This window comes from Tasmannia lanceolata, unplaced genomic scaffold (genome assembly GCF_043159265.1).
Source record: "Tasmannia lanceolata isolate RefF3 unplaced genomic scaffold, GAP_Taslan_0.1 ptg000008l, whole genome shotgun sequence".
In the NCBI taxonomy this organism is placed as follows: Eukaryota; Viridiplantae; Streptophyta; class Magnoliopsida; order Canellales; family Winteraceae; genus Tasmannia; species Tasmannia lanceolata.
Genome location: NW_027518685.1, coordinates 24,317,084 through 24,337,217, shown reverse-complemented (window position 1 = coordinate 24,337,217; position 20,134 = coordinate 24,317,084). Strand labels below are relative to the sequence as shown.

Below are 20,134 nucleotides of genomic sequence, written 5' to 3'. Positions count from 1 at the left end.
ACCAATGGAAGGGCCTTCCAAATGAATGCTTTGGATCCCCAAAAAATGTGGCCTCCCCATGGTTTGTGCAGCCATGCACAAATAGCTTATTTGTGCAGCTGCACACAAACCATTTCCTCTAATTGTAATTGCTATACTATTTATCTCTGATGGATATTATTCACAGTGATCAAAAAGAGAAGAAAACGAGGTGTTGGATCGAGGAAAAAGAAAATTATGGAAAATAACATTTATATGAAAAGGACATTCTTTGGAAATAAAAAACTGAGGTTAACTAGGTTTGCAGGTTTCTTTACAAACAAGGAATTTTTTATTTTGGAAAAAAATAATCCATAAAAAATGTTTGCCAGACGCTGGAAAATTCTGTAACCCAAAAGAGAGAAGAAAAAGAAAGATCCCAACATACTCCTATCAAACTACCCAATTATGTAACTCACGAGTATTAGCATTTAGAACTCTTAGGTTTAGTGTTCTACTATCCTGAGTTTTGGATCTCCCTCTCATCAGTCATCTCTTTCGAGGTAGGAATAGCGTATTGTGCCTATAAACGTAACATCTTTCTCTTTATCAAATAAATTGATAGGGCCATAGGGGTCCCTGCCAGACCCCAGCTTAACCATTAAAAAAAAAAAGAAAGAAAAAGAATGGAGTGTGAAGCTGCCGTGCCGGGTTAATCTGAGATTAATTGAAGACGCCGCCTTCGTGGGGCCTAAGGCAGGAAAATGCGTGATTCCTTTCCAATGCCCATATCCATCTTTTTCTTTCTTTCTTCTTGTTAGGTTCTGAATATCAATCTTCCTTTCATTGTCCAAGCCTGAATTAAAATAAAATCCTTCTTGGTTTTAGGGAAAATAGACCAGACCGTCCACCTTTTATGAATTGACTTAAAATAAGATGACAAAATAGTGCCTTGATATGTTGGCTCTTTAAAGTCTAGACCTTGTTAAGAGAAATTCCAAGTAGAATTATATAGATACCCATAAAGTTATGCATGACAAACAGGAAAGCTTGTCCTATATGTAAAAGAAAATTCCAAGAAAATTCGTAAGAAGAAAGAAACTCAACTCACTTTCCTTCCTAAAAGACATTTATCAAGCCTGACGTCTGTGCTGTTCATGTGATATGAACCGTTCATATGATGAAAGGCAACAATAAGGTCACGCACATGGTGTTGAGAACACTTCTATTCGTTGATCTTTAGGCCCTTGATTCATTGACCCTCGATGAAGCGTTGTTTATGATTTTGACCTCACTTAAATGCCCTTATGCTGCCTTGTAAAAGGGTGAAAGTAAATCAAATAAAGACAAAATGGCTAAATTTACCAGGGTAGAATACCAATTTTCATGACCAAAATACCAAGAAAACAAATAAGAAAAATATTCATCAATTATATTTAAATTTTCATAAATAGACATGGGTATTCGTTCATTTTGTGAAATAATTTGTCTCCGGATCTTGACAACGCTACACCCCCCTCACCGAGAAAAATAGAGAAAATATCAGTAACATTATTTTGATAAAACCCATCTTAATTTTATTTGAATTAATCAACACAACCAGATAAATCTCTTGATCAACCCTCTTATAAGAATCAATACTGATTTAGGTAAGATAAGGGCAGCAATAATCATGGACCCAATTTCTGTACACATGGCAGTGAGTCCATGTGGTGCCTGATCTTAAAAGATTTTTGCTCAAATGGGTCTCACTTTTTCAGGGTAGAATAACCCATTTTGCAAAATTGCTTAGATAGTTAGATGGGATTTTGTCTAACATTCATTGCTTAGATGGACCCACACAGGCTCACTTCTCAGCAGATTTTGTCTTCATTCCTTTAATTCACGTGAGGTGGCTGCTCTCACACGAAACAGCCCATCCGCTAAATGGCTTTTGCAATGGTCGCTAGCAAATCGCTTATTATTAATATTATTAGTATCACTCTTATCATCAATGATAAAAGGAGAATGAATTTAAGGGTATAGTGGTCAATGGGCATCAGTATTGGTTAAAGAACTTAACTTGCAACCAATCTATTAGGTTGGGGGGAGATTAATCTTCCTTTCTCTATTTTCTAAGATAAGGAAAGAAAAGGAAGCTATTGAAAGTTTGAAACTTCAAATCCAAGAAAAATAAGAGAAAAAAGAAAAAAGAAAAGTATAGGAGGGAGAAATTTTAAGGGGTGCAAAAAGCATAAAAACCCTCAACAGCTACAGTCTCGCTCTCTCCTAATTACCATTAATTAATTGTGATTAGGAACGCTATTAAGTTGCCAACAAACACCTGTCTCATAAAGAAAAGAGGGTATTGGACTGTTTCTTCTAGAGACCAATGTGAAAAAATGTGTGGGTGAGAGCCATAAAAAAAAAAAGGAACCAAACAAGGTGGTGAAAACAAAGAGGGAGAAGAGGGATTATATCATATATATATCTGCCGCTTTTCCTTTGCTTCCTTGCGTATTCCGTCTCTTCCTCTCTTTTTTTCAATCCTCTTCTGATCTTTGACGTTAATTATCTTTGCCACTTCTCTCTTACCTCTTATCATTTGTCCTCCTCACACTGCCACCTTTAAATCTCTCTCATCCTCCTTTGTCTCTCTATCTCTCTCATCTATAATGGCCGTTCAAGCACAATACCCATCTAATGTCTTACTCCTAAACAGGTTCCTCTCTCTCCCTCTCCCCCCCCCCCCCCCCCCTCTCTCTCTCTCTCTCTCTTCATTATTCTTTAGTTTTAATGGGTTTTCCCCCTTTTCATTTTGTGGGTCTTTGCAGAAACGTGCAAGAGAGGAAGGACATGTTGGGAGGAGATTTCTCTCTACAAGCTCAAGTGGGCGGATTTCTTGATCAATCTCAGATGTTTAGCAATGGAGGTGAGATGGGTTTTTCTTCTTCTTCTTTTCCCTTTGTTAGAGATTATGCCAAAAAAATCCATAAGAATTTTCCAAAAGTATTCAAAATAACAAATATACAAACAAGTTTAAAAATCACCTCTTATGCACACAAGAAATCAGACTCTTCTTATAATTAGTCTCCCAACACATAATACAATGATAGACATTTATCTACCAATATACAATAATCCATCAGAATTGTTAGTAAAATGGAATATTGTTTCTATGCAGGTAGTAATCCACGCAAGAGGGGAAGAGAAAATGTTCCTGTTTCTTTGGCCCCTATCAATCTATCCTCCTTACAATCTCAGCCTCCATCTCCAAACCTTGTAAACCTCTCTCAACTCCAAAACCAACAACCCTCCGTGGTTTCCACTGGCCTTCGCTTGGCTTTTGAAGAACAAAAACAAAAGCAGCAAAACCAAAATCAATCTCTTCTTCTTCTTCAATCTGATGATCTCTCCATCCAAATCAAACAACAGAGAGATGAAATCGATCAATTCATCCAAGCCCAGGTAATTCAAATCCCTTCCCCTTTCTGGGTTTTCTTATCTTCACCCTCATGATTCAGAAAAACCCAAAAAAGAAAAAAAAATTTAAATAAAAAAGGGTCTCTCTTGCAGGGTGATCAGTTGCGGCGTACGTTAGCAGAGAAACGCCAGAGGCACTACCGTACGCTGCTGGGCGTAGCAGAGGAATCGGCTTCTCGTAGGTTAAGGGAGAAAGAATCCGAAGTGGAGAAGGCGGCTCGGCGCAAAGCCGAGCTGGAAGAGCGGTTAGCGCGGCTCCAAGCCGAGTCACAGGTTTGGCAAGCTAAAGCCAGGGCGCAGGAAGCCGAGGCCGTGTCTCTTCAGGTTCAGCTCCAACAAGCCATGAATGGAGCCGCGCTGAATACTAGGGGTGAGCCGAGTGAGCTTCCAGCCGACGATGCCGAGTCGGCTTATATAGACCCGGGACGTAACGTATCGGGTGGTCCGATTTGCAAAGCGTGTCGGAAACGGCCCGTATCGGTTGTTCTATTACCGTGTCGGCATTTCTGTCTGTGCATAGACTGTGATTCGGCCGTTGGAAACTGTCCACTCTGTCATTCCGTCAGAAGCGCGAGTGTCGAAGTCTACTTGTCGTAACTCGTAATCCGAAACAAAGAGAAAAAAAAAAAGATTCAATTTTAATAAAGATAGAAGAAAGTATATAATGCCGATATTTCTGGTTTTTCTAAGTCTGGATCCGAAACCGTTACGGAAACGACTGGTAATTTTTGGGTTTTCCCTTTTCTTTTTTCTTTTTCTTTTTTGGTTTGGTGGTGGTGGTGGTAGTAGAGAGATTGGGGGCTGTACATTGTGCCATGGGTGGGGCCAACTTTTCATTTCTTTTTCTCTTTTCTTTTCTAATTCTGGGTTTGTTTTTCGTTTTGTGTTCGAAATTCAATCATATAGAAATTCTTTTATTTTGGTCATTACAAAATTCTTATTTCTTATCAGCTTGATAGTTTAGTGTGTAACCCGCACAACTAACACTAATGAGTCTTCCTGTTTTTGCTTATGGCCACTCCTTCAGCATCCATAGACCCGCTAATTAGGAACTTCATTTGAAAGCCATATTTCGACCCTCCAACGAGTGCTTATCCTATGGGTGCGTTTGGATTGTTGGAATTGAGAATCGGGAATCGATATCGGTATCACATTCTAGTCCAATTCCAATCCCCTCTGTAAACAAAATAATGATTCCAATTCTAGTGTCTGTGTAAGCACTAGAATTCATCTAGAAAATCAATCATGATTGCAATTCTAGCGTTTGGTACCATCCAGACAGTAGTCTGAATGGAATCAAATTCTCAATAAACATTTCATAATATCTTAAACAGCACTACTGTATTTTGATGATTGCACTCCTCACTTTATTAAAAGTACGGTATGGCCCACACCGTAGGATGATCCAAACTGTCCATTAGATGGGCCATAGCCTAAATAGGTTGTGCCCCAAAAATCATTTCCATAGGTTGATCCTAACCCTCCGATCCATCCTATGGTGCGGGCATATGGTACTTTTAATCAAGTGAGGAGTGCAATCATCAAAATACGCTAGTGCTGATAACATTTCCCTATCTTAATCAATAAAACTTTTTTTTACTAAAATGTAAAACAATATACATTACTAAAACATTGACACAATAGAAATATCATTGCTAAATCAGATCCACTATAGTAATTTGACTCTAATAGCAATTTAAAAGTCATACAAATGACTAGACATTAAAATCATTTACATAGGTTCATCCTAACCCTCCGATCCATCCTATGGTGCGGGCCATATGGTACTTTTAATAAAGTGAGTAGTCCGATCATCAAAATACGGTAGTGCTGATAACATGTCCCTATCTTAATCAATAAAACTTTTTTTTACTAAAATGAAAAACAATATACATTACGAAGACATTGACACAATAGAAATATCATTGCTAAATCAGATCCACTATAGTAATTTGACTCTATTAGCAATTTAAAAGTCATACAAATGACTAGACATTAAAACACAGATACCATATGCAACAACTTGTTTGCTCATCACATTTTTCATGACCGGAGGCATTTTGGTCAATTTTCATGACTAAGGGGTATTCCACTCAATTTTACCGGATTGGCGTATTTTGATCATTTTTTATATCATGGAGGTATTTTAGTTACGGAGACATCCGTAAAATGGTGGGGTGGCACCAATTGAGGAGAAGATGAGACAACATCGGTTAAGATGGTTTGGGCATGGATGCTCCAGTAAGAAGAAGTGACCCGTGCCAAGTTGATGGAGTAAAAACAAGTAGGGGCAGACCGAAAACAACTTGGGTAGAAACAGTGAGGAAAGACTTGAGGGCTATGAACATAACATAGAACATGACCTTGGAGAGGAGAGAATAGAAGAAAATGATCCATGTAGACGAACCCAACTAGTGTTAGGATTAGACTTAGTCAATTTAAGCTGGGTAGAAACTTTCACCCTCTTCATGAAAATTTTCTAAAGGATTCATTAGCCGACCCCAACTAGTTTTGGGACAAAGGCTTAGTTGAGTTCAATTGAGTTGACGGGTATTTTAGCCATTTTCCATAAGTAGGGATATTTCATCATTTTTCATGACATTAGCATTGTGATCATTTTTTTACTTAATATGACGTATTTTGATTGTTTTTATAGAGAAATTATATGATGAAATGGCGCGTTTTACAAACACGTACTCACCATCCCATCTTATATTTGATCCAACATCAGCTCCCTTTTTGAGAAGCTGATGTTGGATCAAATATCAAGGGTAGTACTTCTGACGTACCACCTTTAAGTGTTTGTTTGCCATTTCATCGTATAATTTCTCCATTTCTATATCATGGGGTTATTTTAGTCATTTTTCATGACTTAGGGGATTTTTCTTATTTTAATCCGATATAGGTGTATTTAAGTTATTTTTCATAACTCAAGGGTAGTTGGGTCATTTTTACCCGATATGGGGTATGTTGATCATTATTCTATCAGGTGTGTATTTTAGTCATTTTTCATGACTAGTGGTATGCTGGTCATGTTTGCCTGATATGGGGTATCTTGATTATTTATACCATAGGAGTATTTTAGGCATTTTCGACAACCCAGGGTTTTCTTGTCATTTTTACCCGATATGTGGTATCTTTTTCATTTTTATTTTATAGGCGTATTTTAGTCATTTTCCACGACGTAAGGATATTTTGGCCATTTTACCTGATATAAGGGTTATTTCTGTTATTTTCCACGACTCATCGTTATTTTGTTATTTTCCACGACTCATCGTTATTTTGGTCATTTTTACCTGATATGTGGTATTTGAATAATTTTTATGTTACGGGGGTATTTTATTCATTTTCAATGACTAAGTAAGCGTAGGCGGCTTCTTATAAATGAAAGCTGAAATACATTATGGCCCTTTCGGGCTCAACTGAGATTGCGACTGCAATGAGGCGGAGATAAGAGCGGTGCACCAAGGAATCAAGTTGATTGATAAAGAGCTTCTAGATAAGGTCATAGACTTATAGACATAGTAGAGGGTGACTCTTTGAATGTGATACGATGGTTGAAGGCAGGTGAGGCCCATCCATGGCGGTTTGCTCGGTGGATTGATTAGATCTCGGAGTGAGAGGCAGGGTCCTCCATTACATATCATCATATAAGAAGATTGAGTAATAGTCAGGGCAATAGGCTTGCTTGGGTGCGAGTTTCAAGGAGGAGTTGGAAGACTTTGATTTTCTCCATCCTTGATCTGTTGTTGTTGGGTTTTATATGGTTTTTCTTTGTTTGCTTGTATTGTTTGATCATCTCGATCGTCAGGGCTCTCCCCGTGTTCCTTTTCTCTATTAATTCAATTCTTTACCATTCAAAAAAAAGAAAAAGATGTGGGAAGTTTAAAATAGAGGAGTGCCAATATCAAAACAAGGGATTGCAAGTATCAATTTACATCAGAAGGTAAAGGTGGCAGGTACTGCCACCCTTAAAATTAGGTATACGCCACCCAATTCAGTCTGTCCCAGATGTAAAAATGTAGGACATCAGATAGGACAGAGTGACAGGTGGAAGCACCTAAATTTTCAAGTGGCAACCAATAAACAATTATACTTTTACACTCTGAAACAATGGAAAATAAAAGTTTTGGGCCGGACTGATGTTGGTTGGGCTGGGCCTTACTGGTTGAAGTTGGCCCTGCCTCACCCTCAGCCCATACCCAACACGGCACATTACATAGAAGCTTACGAAAGAGGGATCATATGGCGATGGACGGGTATGATCAAATATGGGGACCACTTTTCAACAATCCAAACCGTTCATTTTGTTGGTCCTAGATAGGCCAATCCGAAATAGTCTTCCTTCCTAGATGATCCTAACCTTTCATATTTTAGGATGGTTAAGAAATTAAAAAGAATTGAAAACAATACAAAAAAAACTAAACAATTCAGACGGTTAGGATTGTCCGCAACAGTGTCCAGAAGATGAATGGTTTGGATCACCAAATACTTTTGCCAATCAATTCATAAATGTTTAGTAGACATTGACCAATATTTTATCATTTATTAAGATAAAAAAGAAGAGCATGTGATATGTGCGGATATGGTTCGTGCAAAAAATTATGAGCTTTATGACTAAGCTTTTCTTTTGAAAAACAAAAAAGACAGCAAGAATCCGGAGTTTCATGACTGAGCTTTATTTTTCAAAGTCCCAAGCCTAGAAGGTTTGTCACAAGAAGGGAATCCAAGAAGTTCTCTACACTCTAGAGCAGTGTTTCAAAACAAGGATACGGTTTAGAATACAGCCGAAGTAAATCCTAGTCGACTCTGAGTACTTGGTTGACGTACTCGGGGGAGTTAATGTTGGGAATTTTACCGGGTAGAACTCACCCTGAAAAGATAGCCATTAGAGCGAGGGTGCCCATTCCCTTATAACCCATCCACATGGACCCGGTTTTTCCGATGTGGGATGATTTGCTTTTGCGTGGAACCCTAAGAGTTGAATAAAGTTTGATTGACTTTGTAGGACAAAACATGGACTTACACAGGAATGTAGCCAGGGTAAAAGTGAGTCGACCCGGGAGAGTCCACGATTACCCGGGGAGCTTTGAAACTATGCTATAGAGGGGAGAGCAAACCATGGCAGATCTAACAGAAGAAGAAAGATTGAGAGCTTAAGTTCAGTGAGCGCCAAAGCATCTGGTGTGGATCCATCAATCCAAATGTCTTAAATCATTAGATTATCTATTCATCACCTTGGGGAAAATGGCAATTTTACTACATGAGGTCTAAAAGCTACAAAATTGAATGCAAACCCTGTAGTTTTTTGTCCTAATCCCTATAGACTTGACTATTGCAGATATTATCCTCATTTGGGGTTTTTATGTTAAAGGGAATTGAAGAAGAAAAATGCTTCAGTTTGCTTGTTATTCTTTGCCATGGAAGGAACATGAATAGTGTTGGGAAAGGTGTCTTGTTTTCCACACAGTTGTTCCCTTTTGTGGTGGGAAACCAAAACAAGAGACTCTGTGTGGCGGCTGCAAAGAGAAGACTAAGGGAGAGGAGTGAGGGAGCTTTGTTCTTTTGTGTGGATGGTGAGAACAAGGGTGAGGAAAACAAGAGAGGCGATAAAGAAAAGTACACTTTTCTCTGTTTTTTCTTATGGTGAGAGGTATAGAGATTATTTTCTCTTAATTATTATTGTATGGTCTTGTACAATCTTGGTTGAGAGGATAAGGGAAAGGGTTGCGGTTTGCAGGATTCCTGTTAATATACTTACTTTCTGTTAATCTGTTATAATTCTTGTATTTTGATCTCGTAGTGGAAGATCATGTTCTCACCCGTGGACATAGGCATCTTGGCTGAACTATGTAAAATCTCAGAGCGTGCATCTTGTGGCTTGTTTGTTTTATTATTCCATTTATTTGTGCACGATCAGATCGGATATTCCTGATGGATTTCTCAACAGAGTAGTACCTGTTCCATCCACCATAAGACAATCTCTACTTCAGTAAATTTTTTCTAAGATATTTTTAAAAAGGGTTTTCTAGCGGATATTTTAAAAGGTTTATAAGATATTTCTCTAAGATAGTTTTATGACTCTTTTTTTCCCTCTCAAAATAAGAAAAATAGAATATTTTTAAAAAGGTTTCTAAGAGATTTCTCTACTCCAGTGGGTTTTTTGACATTTTTATTCCCTCCCAAAATAAGAAGGATATAGAGTATTTATAGGGATTTGGGAAATTTTTATGGTTATTGTGAGAAAAATGAGGTGGCCACATAAAGATGGTTTCCAAACAGTGTGATGAGGTCATGTCTCATGTTTCCATCCTAATCCATTGGATCTACTCTCACCTTTTAGATAATGGTTGGATCTACTCTCACCTTTTAGATAATGGTTGAGATCAATCTAAGAGAAGCCCGAGGTTTGAAAAGGATTAAAAGAAATAACAGCTTAGTAATAATTACGAATGATTTAAGAATGGTTAGCATAGAATTAGTTGAAAAGTAATCTTAGGTTATTATTAGGGGCATGGGGGCAGAATGTTGAAGTATAAATGATTAAATAACACCGACTATAACAGTTTAAGGTTTTGGAGTAATAGGCTGTTTCAAATGGTCTCCTATAGCTTCGCGGAAGGTCGCGACCCAATAACTCCTTGATATTAAAAATTCACGTGGACGGCCAACCTAAAAGAGGGGCCACATGAAGGGGAGTGTTGAAGTATAAATGATTAAATAACACCACTAACAGCTTAAGATTTTAGAGTATTTGGTTGTTTCACAGCCACAGGGGTAATATTATTATTATAGATATTTTTATTGCTATACTACTCACTCACGTTGCATGTTCCATAACACTATCTTTGATATTCGTTAAGCGTTTTTTTGATTGGTTAAGGGTATTTCTGACATGCAGTCTTCTTGTTTACATGAGTTCAGACGACTAGAACTGTTACTGTTTTATGCAATAACTTTTAACAGTTTACACTAACCTTTTGAGAAGCTATTTAGAGAGTATCATACATATTGACCCATTACCCAGAACGTTTTCAGTCCAAGGTGAACGACCACATGAATTTAGCCTTCATGAAGTTAGATTGTAATTTTTCATAAATTGTTTCCAACTATAGCTTGCAGTTTCACAAGATTGTTACAATGATTCTGACAGAGGCATCACTGGTTTAATAAAGAAACTCATATACACGAGCCCTAAAGAAGAAAGGAAGGAGAAGAAGTACCACTTGGAATGAATTTTAGGAATGCGTGGACCGCCCTGAGGCGTTGCTGAAGAGATGTTTGAGCTTACTCATGCAAGGTGTGAAAGTTGCTCCGACAATTACGCCCAAACCCTTCTCTTAGGGACAAGGTCTGATGTTTTGATCTCGTCTATTCTAGCAGCCACGATGAAGTCATTCATACTCAGACCACCTGCAATTTGAAATTGTAAAAGGAGTTTGTAAGATAACTCATAATAACTGGAAAGTGAGTTTGCTCAGAACAAGTCAATATTCACTTGAAACAAGATAGATAAACTAATAAACCAACACATTCCCTCACTTGAATACAAAAGATTCAGAAGTTCTGGCTATCCTTTATCAATAATTAAGAATTTAATATTAGGCAGTCTTTTAAACCGAGTTTCTGAAAGTGGGTATTCGCTCTTGGATAAGATAACAAATGAAGCTTAGTCTTTCATAAGATAAACCAACGCATAATTAATTGATGGTGGTGATCCTGAGGACTGATATGAGACAGTCAAACATGATTAACCTCAACAAACTAAGCTGAGGTGTTAAAGCATTTACTCTGTAACCCATTCACTGTAGAAGTAGCACTTTTGGGGGCATTTTAGCAACACCATAAATTAAACCCTACTGTAAACTTGTGTATCGGTATTGATCAGGGCGATGAAACCATGACACTTACCTCCAAAAAAATTTCCTTTTGGTAGGTAACCTGAGAAATGGCGCACCCTTACCAAATCTCGCTAAAAGAACATATCTTTTCCATTACAACCATGACATAAGACAGAAATCAGGATGAAGTTCAATAGGATAATCAGCAGAGATAATGCAAAAGTTTTTAATATTAAAAGAAGGGCTTATTTGGATGCCTCTAAAACCATTTGCATATAATCTTATATGCAAATGGATTTGAGGTTAAATATGACTATTTGCAAATAACAGTGATAACCTATGTTCCTAGATAATGATACGGGAATCCAATACAATTAGGGATCGGATACGGGGATTCCTTAAGCACCAAAGTCTTAGGATATGGATACGGATTTTGTTGATATGGGTAAGGATCATTGAAACATAAAATAGGACATGAATCGGAAGTACCCAGGGATATGATATGCTTTTGTCAAGGATGTGATATGCTTTTGTGAATATAGGTGAGGATAATTAATTTAGCATCATCTAGAAACTTAAAAAAGGAAAATATAATGGGACAAAGATAAGGAGTATTGGAGGCGTGTCCGTTACCCTTACCCAAGTTTCTTTATCTGATACTTGGATACTCTAGTTTCTTTAAGGATCCGGGTATCATAGCTCATAGGTAATAATAGTCTTAGAAATGATATAGTTAATGGCTTCCAAAGAGGCTGTAAAGGTCTTCGAAGTCACATCAGCACCCCCATTAGCTGCTTGTCACGTGTGGGATATTTTCGCCATCTTACAAACTTGTGGAGAGATCTGACGTGATCAAGAACAATAGTTGCGCTCCATTGAAAAATGTGTTCTCCTTTTATGATTTGAAATGCTAATACTTAGTCAGGTTTAATCCATATACTTTCCAAATTGTAATGCGTGGCAATTTGAAGAGCTTTATGAATTGCAGGAAGCTCCAAATAAGAAAAAACTTCTCCTGACCGACTACGGAAAAAAGACAGCACATGGTTCAGGAAACATTATATTTGTTCTCTCAAAATTTTCATGGCACCAGATCCAATGAGTCTTGTGCATCCTTCTTGGATCTCATGCAGCTTTTTACCTTTGTCACAATATATTTAAGCATTAGATCTCAAAACTGAAAGTTCTCTTATCCTCAATGGATCTGATTTCACTTGGTCACTTTCTATGGATCTGAAAATATCTCTTGCTCTTTGCACCATTTCATCTCAATCGTCATCTTTTTCTTTCTTAACATTGGAAGCTGCAAGAACGGTATTTATTAAATTTCTATTTATTCACTTCAAGACCATTACAGACAAGGGAACCACCATTGGTAAACCGGTTACTCATTATAAGTCCATTCCTATTTTCAACAACCTTGGAATGGAAGACAGGACAATGATGCCATCTTTCAACCCTAGCCTCCTGAGAAACATAATCCATTCTCTTAAATTAGAATGCATATTCCCAAATAGAACTTACGAGAATGTGTATGGCTAGTAGGATTCCTCTTGATTGTAGTTGCTTTGTTGCTCAACCCAGCCCCCAATCTCATAATGAATGGAGAGGAAAAGGTTATGTTGGGTACCTAAGTGGGTTGAAACAACCGTAGACATTGTACATTTATTCTTATACTTAATTAAAATCAGAACATCACTTTTGGATTTGTGGGAATGTCATACAGGACTAGTTACTATTATTTTCATGGCTTCTATCACGCAAAAGCACCAGCTACTCAGATTTCAGTATACCCATTGATATGGAAAAGGAATATCAATGAATTAAACCATATGAGCATACAACAGAAAACACCATTAAGATAAAGCCACTAGCTGTCAGTTTCAAAAACCTTTTACCTGGAGCTCTATCTATAAACAATGGGACAAAGAGCTTATTCTTTTCATTCTAAATCCAGTTCTTCTCATATTCAGTGCCTGGAGAAGAACAAACCTTCTTTTTTTTTGACAAATTTAACAGTTTACCATGCTGGCTGGGCTCGGTTTGTTCAAAGATAATGTGGGAGGTAAACCCTGGGTGGAAGGTAACTCGAGCAACACTATCAGTTGGTTAATGAGATACGGTATGGGTTTGTGGAGATTTGGCTACCAGCTGAATGAGATTTTTGAGCTAAGCAGAGAAATGGATATATGCTTCTCCCGCATGTTGCGCAAGGAAATGAAATGCTGATTCCCTCGCGAAGGAGGAGATTGGAAAGGATTCACTAGTTGCTGGGAATGTACTGCCGTTATGATGGTCATGGCTATTGTTCTTGTTTCTGTTTCTAGTCACAGTTGCCGAGGCTAGAGCCTTATTGGATGGTCTTCACATTTGTTTGGCTTTTAAGGTTCAAAACCTCATCATTGAGTCTGATAGCAAGGTATTGGTGGAATTCACTCATGCCCGTGGTCCATCTCCAACTTCTGGAAGGAAATACTTACTCTTCTCGAGTCCTTGCGCCCGACTGTCCAACTTCATTTCAGAGAAGGTAATTCGTTAGCTTACACCCTTGTGAATGCGGCATGCGCCTCTAAAGAATCATCCTTCTTTGACTCGTGGAGCGAAATGCACGGCAAAGCACGAGAGGCTGCTCGGTGTGACTCTTTGGGCCTTCCTAATATTCAGTCCTCTAAGACATAGGGCTGTTTTCAGGTTGTTTGCGCTTTGTTGATGCATTTTTTCTTCGGATCTGCCCCCTAATGTGCATCTAGAGGCTCGGTCTGTGTCCTCCTCTTGTTCTTTCTATATATATATATATATATATATGAGGAAAAGGATTGTACGCTCGAGTGTACCAAGCTTATGGTACGCTCGAGTGCCCAATCACATGTGGGCCCACTTTGTTAGGATAATCCAAAGCTTTCATTTGAAAGGCCCTTACATAGATGGGATGTGTACCAAAAATCAGCTCCATAGGATCATCCTAACCGATCCATTTGTGGAGGTCAAAATGGACAGACACTGTTTGTCCACAAATCTGCCCATTTTTTCCCTCCACTTTTGGAGGGGTTAGGATGATTCAATGGAGCTGATTTTTGGTACACACCCTATCTATGATAGGGCCTTGCAAATGAATGCTTTGGATCACCACAAAAAATGTGGGACCCATGTGATTGGGCACTCGAGCGTACAATCCTTTTCCTATATATATATATATATATATATATATATATATATATATATATATATATATATATATATATATATATGAGGAAATGAAGTATGTGCAACTGCACAAATAAGCTATCTGTGCATGGCTGCACATACCATAGTGGGGGCCACATTTTTTGGGGGATCCAAAGCATTCATTTGAAAGGCCCTTCCATGGATAGGGTGTGTACCAAAAATCAGCCCTTATAGGATCATCCTAACCCAATCAAAGTTGGAGGGGAAAATGGACAGACACTGTTTCTGCCCATTTTTTCCCTCCACAAATGGCAGGGTTAGGATGATCCTAAAGGGCTGATTTTTTGTACACACCCTATCCATGGAAGGGCCTTCCAAATGAATGCTTTGGATCCCCCCCAAAATGTGGCCCCCACTATGGTATGTGCAGCCATGCACACAAATAGCTTATCTGTGCAGCTGCACATGCTTCATTTCCTCTCTCTCTCTCTCTCTCTCTCAATATATATATATATATATATATATATATATATCGGTATAGCCGGTCCGCCGCGGGAAAAATTCCGGGTTAAAAAAATAAAGCATCATCTTCAAAAGGAAAAAAAAAAAAAAATTTGTTTAGTGGGAAACACAATAGATCTAAGATAGCATGAAATCTTAATACCCCGAGAAAGCTTACTGACCTGAACGCTTACTGACCTGAACTTCTATTAAATTTCAACCTATTGAGTTACTGGAATCTACCTTAAAACATCAACGCCTATGTTTGCCGGAACATATTTTGTACCTCAGTCATGGTATTGATGTCTGTGAGCAGTAAGAAAGCTAAAGACCAACCAATAACGTATATTTTCGTTACCTTCTCACCTCATCTTGGGAGATGTATGTGGGGTTCAGGCCTCTTCTACATGATGAGTCAAGAGCTTAGGTATAAGACTCTAAAGGCCCGTTTGGATACCTCATATTTGTATTTAGATTTGGAATTGAGTTTTGTATACAAAATGAATAGATCCACCAGCTCATGTTGAGGGAGACAGAGAGGGAAGGGGGTACTTCCTACTGGAGGGGAGAGGTTGAAGAGCAAAGAGGGTGAAGGAAACTGCCACATCTGTGGATTTCCAATTACTCATTTCCACAGCATATTTGGAATTCTGTTTTTTTCACTGTCAGTCAGTGATTTGGAAATCCAAGGATTTGACCCGGATCCAAATCACAACGCAAAAAGGACTGCAAATGTGAGAAATCCAAATCCAAATCTTCTCGGCATCCAAACGGGCCCTAAGGTAATTCAATTGGTAAAGATCAAGAGATGGCAGCTACTAGGTCTAGCAGCTCATATCTGGGAGTGCCCTATTCTCCTGACTGTAAGGCATTCAGTTTCCATAGTCATGTTTTTTTTTTTTGGAATGATAGCCATTTCCATAGTCATGTTTGTACTCGTTCTTTTGAGTTTTTTGTATCATATGTTTCCACATTGTTAAATTAGCAGTAACAATATCCCCAAAAGGAGTGCCTCCTATAGTAAACCACAACCAGAAAACGAAAACAAGTATCAAAACCAATGCACCACTGGACTGGAGGATCTTTTGGAGAAACTGGTCAGGATATGTGGAAACTCATGCCTTTTGTAAACTCATGGAATATATGGAAGGAACACAATAATTAGATTCTCAACAACAAGGCAAAAAGATTGGAGCGATCAAACTGGAAATCAAAATTGAACTAATCTCGTTGGTTAAAGAAAGGAGGGGAATTGCATATGTGATGGGCGACATTCTGAGAAACTGGAAGGCTGTCATCTTTGAAAAGAAGGTGGTGGAAAAACCTTGCCCAAAGTGGACAGCACCGCCGGTTGGATGGATGAAGCTAAACTTTGACGGCAGTTCGATTGGGAATCTGGTAAGGCCGGAATTGGTGGAGTTATCTGGGATTCTAACGGGAATACAGTAATGACCTACTCTGGGCCGGTAGGAGTCTGTGATGCTAATGAGGCCGAGGTAAGGGCACTCCTCTTTGGCCTGAAATGGTATGCTGCAAACAATTTAGGGCCAATCATCATAGAATGGGATTCGGCAAACAAAATTGCATGGGCCACGGAGAACTCAAAAGGCCCCTGGAGGATCCAAAACTATATTGCGGAAATCCGTGACTTGGTTCGATTGATCGGCCCCAGAATTGAACACCGGAGAAGGTTGGCCGACAAAATGGCGGACCAGTTGGCCAAACAGGGTGTAACACTGGAGTCGATGCCCATCATTGCAACCTCTTTAAGAGGCAGTGAGAGAGTGGGTTAAAATGTACTGTATCTAAATTGTTGTAATTACGGCTCCCCTGATGGGTTTGCCTTTGCTGTCTTTGTGGGACATATTGTCCCCATGGATGTAATCCTTACCCATTAATAAATGTCATCTTTCAAAAAAACAAAAAACCAATGCAACACAGATCTGGAGCATGGTGTTTGTGTCGTCAACAAGATCACTAGATTATGCCTATAGGGGGTAACACTAGTGGATTTGGTATTGATAACATAAAATGCAAGGAAGAGACGGAGTTTCAACTTTGGGTTACATTGTTTGGGCTTGAATAGGTTCTATAGGTGACATCTTATTCTGATAAAGGTGTAAGTTAGGACTTAGAACATTGGTTTATGTAAGGAAGTGTGGAAACATGTGAGAGAAAAGGAATAAAGGTTTAGGGACTCTTTGGATACCGCCAGAGTCAGTGCTTATTTGCAAATAAGACTTTTTAAGTTAATCTTATTTGCAAATGGGGCATTAAGGCAACATTGGAAGCCATTATCTAAGATAGATGTAAATCTATTTATAACTATTATTTAAACATAAATGTAAATGCAAAGAAGACTGTATGCATATAAGATTATATGCCAATCAATATGGCAACTCCCTCCCTCCCTCCATGCAGCCTTTATATGGTATCAGAGCCCTCAACAATATGTTACCATTGGATTTGTGGGTTGTTTCTGTTGTGCATAAACTCAATAATGTTGCTAATGGTATGGTGGCCACAGAATTGCATTTCTATGTGTACCAGCAAGAAGTATCGACATAATGGCAACATCAAATTCCATCTTCAAATATTGAATAGAGATTATTATCAAGGTAACTGACAACAATGAAACTTTTTTGCAGAAGGATTAGAATATGGATGCATTTCATATCTCCCTAAACTTACCTATGGAAGCAGTGCTCAACTCAGCCCTAACTTGATTGGGATGTTCCAAGTGAAGACTTGGGTAATGCCCATCAACCTCAGCAACCTTATAAATCCTATTGATGAGTTCAACCCCACACCCAAAATCCCTCAACTTCCACAGACACTGAAGTTTCAGCCCTCCTTCGCCATCCGCCAGTCTCCAACCAATCACCTATAAAAAAAAACAAGGACAACGAGGATGACGAGGATACCAATGACAGTTCAACAACCGCATAAATTGAATAGTGGGTAATGGAGATTAGTTTTTTTTTTTCTACTATCTTTTCAAATGAAAATGGGTATTAGAGTTTTGCCTTGTTTGTGACCTTTGAGACCATAAAATGAAAATGAGTATTGGGGTTTAGCCATTTTCAATTGCTTTGAAGACGAAAACAACAAATGGGTAATAGAGTTTTAGCTTGTTTGTGACATTTGCAAGGTAAAATGAAAATGGTTATTGGGTTTTCGCCCTTTTCAATTTCTTTGAAGACGAAAAAAAAGCCCTTTTTCGTGACTTTTGAGACCTAAAATGAAAATAGTATTATTGGGATTTCGCCATTTTCAATTGCTTTAAAGAAGAAAACAACAAATGGGTATTGGAAATTTGCATTCTTTAATAGCTTTAGAAACAAAAACTGAAAATGGGTAATGAAATTTTACCTTCTTTAACAGCCTTAAAGCATCTTCGTTTGAGATGGGAGACTGGGAAGGTGAGACGGGAGTGCACTTTTGTTGGGCAAGAGAGAGAGCAGAGAGATTGGGGATGAGGATTCGGTGCTCAGAATCACCATGGCCCAATACTCTGTCAGCAAAACCGCTTTCAATTTCTGCAGGGTATGGGTCTCTCGCTCCGAAATCTCCCAAGGGATCTCCTCCCATAGCAAAAAACTGTCGTCCCTTTCTATTTCTGCGGGGACTCAACTTGTTTTGAGTTGAAGACGAAGGGAAAGAGAAAGAGTGAGAATGAGAGAGGCAGAAGAGAGTGTTGGCCATTGCCATGGCCATCATGGAAGAAGGTGGGTGGTGTTTCTTATGTATTATCCACAGCTTCACAGTTGAATTTGGGAATTGAGACTAGCTCTTCAAAATCAAAGCCAGTGTGACTAGGAGGAATGCTTGACTAGGAGAGAGACCTTATTTTAATACAGTGAGGCTCTCCCACTCCACTATTACAGAATGGGCCAATCAATCATTTGATTGATCTGGACCGTCAATCCGAAATGGCTCCATGTTGGATCTCTACAGGCCTACAAGTCGCACCAATAGGACAATCTATCCTCTAACCAGATGCATTTTTCGTCTTGGTTGAAAATGAGTTTTTATATGATGGCCGTGTAATTTACAAGGGCTAACCGCCTTAGCTCTTGATTTTTGATCAGGTCAAAACACTCAAAAAAAGGTGTTTTGACCGGATCAAAAATCAAGGGCCAGGTGGTTTGCCACCTGTCCCTTGCTATTTTGACGTTCGGGCATCATATAAATTCTGATTGAAAATTTTAAAAGGGGAGTGATAAATCGACCCCCATATATCTTAAATCAACCCTCTGTGTGTCTATCTCTCTCCTCTCTCTCTAAATCGACCATATCTTAAATCGACCCCCTATGTGTCTATCTCTCTCCTCTCTCTCTCTCTAACCCATAGGAGAGAGAGAAAGACACATAAGGATCGATTTAAGATATTTGGGGTTCAATTCATCACTGCCCTAATCTAAAACGAACATAATTTTGAGCCCAATAATCGGTTTTGGACTCACAATCGGTTTTGAAAATCCAAAACAAACAAAGCGTTAACTTCATGAAAGATATATCCCAAAAGACCCTAATGTTACACCAGACAAAATTACTTCTATCACTTCTAAAATGATGATATTTTTGCCTAAAAAATTAGCCTCACGCTAGGCTGCGTTTGGTTTGCCAGAATCGAATCAGGAATCAGAATCAGCATCCTATTCCAATTACTATTCACATTTCCTTGTAAACATAGTGGAAAAGATAAAATAAGTAATATAATTAAAAAATCTAAGAAAAATTAAATTCTAATTGAGGCAGAATCAGAATACCATCCTTGGGCAGGAAACAGATGAAGGCATTTTTCCCTCTTTAATCCTATCCGGAGTCAATTACACCTTCCTAATTCCATTAATCTAAGAAAAAATAAATTCTAATTGAGGCAGAATTAGAATATCATCTCTTGGGCAGGAAACAGATGAAGGCATTTTATCCTCTTTAATCCTATCCGGTGTCAATTCCACCTTCCTAATTCCATTAATTTTTGGAACCGAACATCGGAATTGGAATAAGATGCCAATTCTAGCACCTGATTCCTAACACACCCTTGGTATTTGTTGTTAAAAATAAATGCAGTTTTGTAGGGATACAAAGCAAAATCTTTGGATGAAAATATCATGCTTTTTAGGGACTTATTAGAAATATGATGAAAAAAAAAGGAAAATTTTTTTTAGCTAAATCTTGATTCTTGATTACCAATTGGTATA

General features: G+C 38.4%; 2 protein-coding genes across 2 annotated transcripts; one reads left to right on the top strand and one right to left on the bottom strand.

The window, feature by feature from the left end:
• Nucleotides 1-2,348: 2,348 nt before the first annotated feature.
• LOC143884919 (putative BOI-related E3 ubiquitin-protein ligase 3) lies at nt 2,349-4,337 on the top strand. Its single transcript, XM_077388778.1, has 4 exons — nt 2,349-2,659; nt 2,772-2,869; nt 3,122-3,405; nt 3,514-4,337. Exons 1-4 carry the CDS (start codon nt 2,613-2,615, stop codon nt 4,015-4,017), a joined length of 933 nt encoding a protein of 310 aa, XP_077244893.1. The 5' UTR covers nt 2,349-2,612; the 3' UTR covers nt 4,018-4,337.
• Nucleotides 4,338-10,488: 6,151 nt separating this feature from the next.
• Nucleotides 10,489-18,765, bottom strand: LOC143883465 (Transcriptional coactivator/pterin dehydratase). Its single transcript, XM_077386816.1, has 3 exons — nt 18,300-18,765; nt 17,619-17,811; nt 10,489-10,833 (listed from the first exon to the last, which is right to left on the bottom strand). Exons 1-3 carry the CDS (start codon nt 18,645-18,647, stop codon nt 10,742-10,744), a joined length of 633 nt encoding a protein of 210 aa, XP_077242931.1. The 5' UTR covers nt 18,648-18,765; the 3' UTR covers nt 10,489-10,741.
• Between the last annotated feature and the right edge of the window lie 1,369 nt (nt 18,766-20,134).

What these genes read in the sequence shown, in the direction of transcription:
- LOC143884919 (XM_077388778.1), top strand. Translation starts at nt 2,613, where the DNA reads ATGGCCGTTCAAGCACAATACCCATCTAATGTCTTACTCCTAAACAG. An exon ending in AATGTCTTACTCCTAAACAG is followed by an intron (nt 2,660 to 2,771) that starts GTTCCTCTCTCT and finishes GGGTCTTTGCAG; the next exon opens with AAACGTGCAAGAGAGGAAGG. An exon ending in ATCAATTCATCCAAGCCCAG is followed by an intron (nt 3,406 to 3,513) that starts GTAATTCAAATC and finishes TCTCTCTTGCAG; the next exon opens with GGTGATCAGTTGCGGCGTAC.
- LOC143883465 (XM_077386816.1), bottom strand. Translation starts at nt 18,647, where the DNA reads ATGATGGCCATGGCAATGGCCAACACTCTCTTCTGCCTCTCTCATTCT. An exon ending in CTTTAAGGCTGTTAAAGAAG is followed by an intron (nt 17,812 to 18,299) that starts GTAAAATTTCAT and finishes TTTTTTTTATAG; the next exon opens with GTGATTGGTTGGAGACTGGC. An exon ending in GTTGAGCACTGCTTCCATAG is followed by an intron (nt 10,834 to 17,618) that starts GTAAGTTTAGGG and finishes TTCAAATTGCAG; the next exon opens with GTGGTCTGAGTATGAATGAC.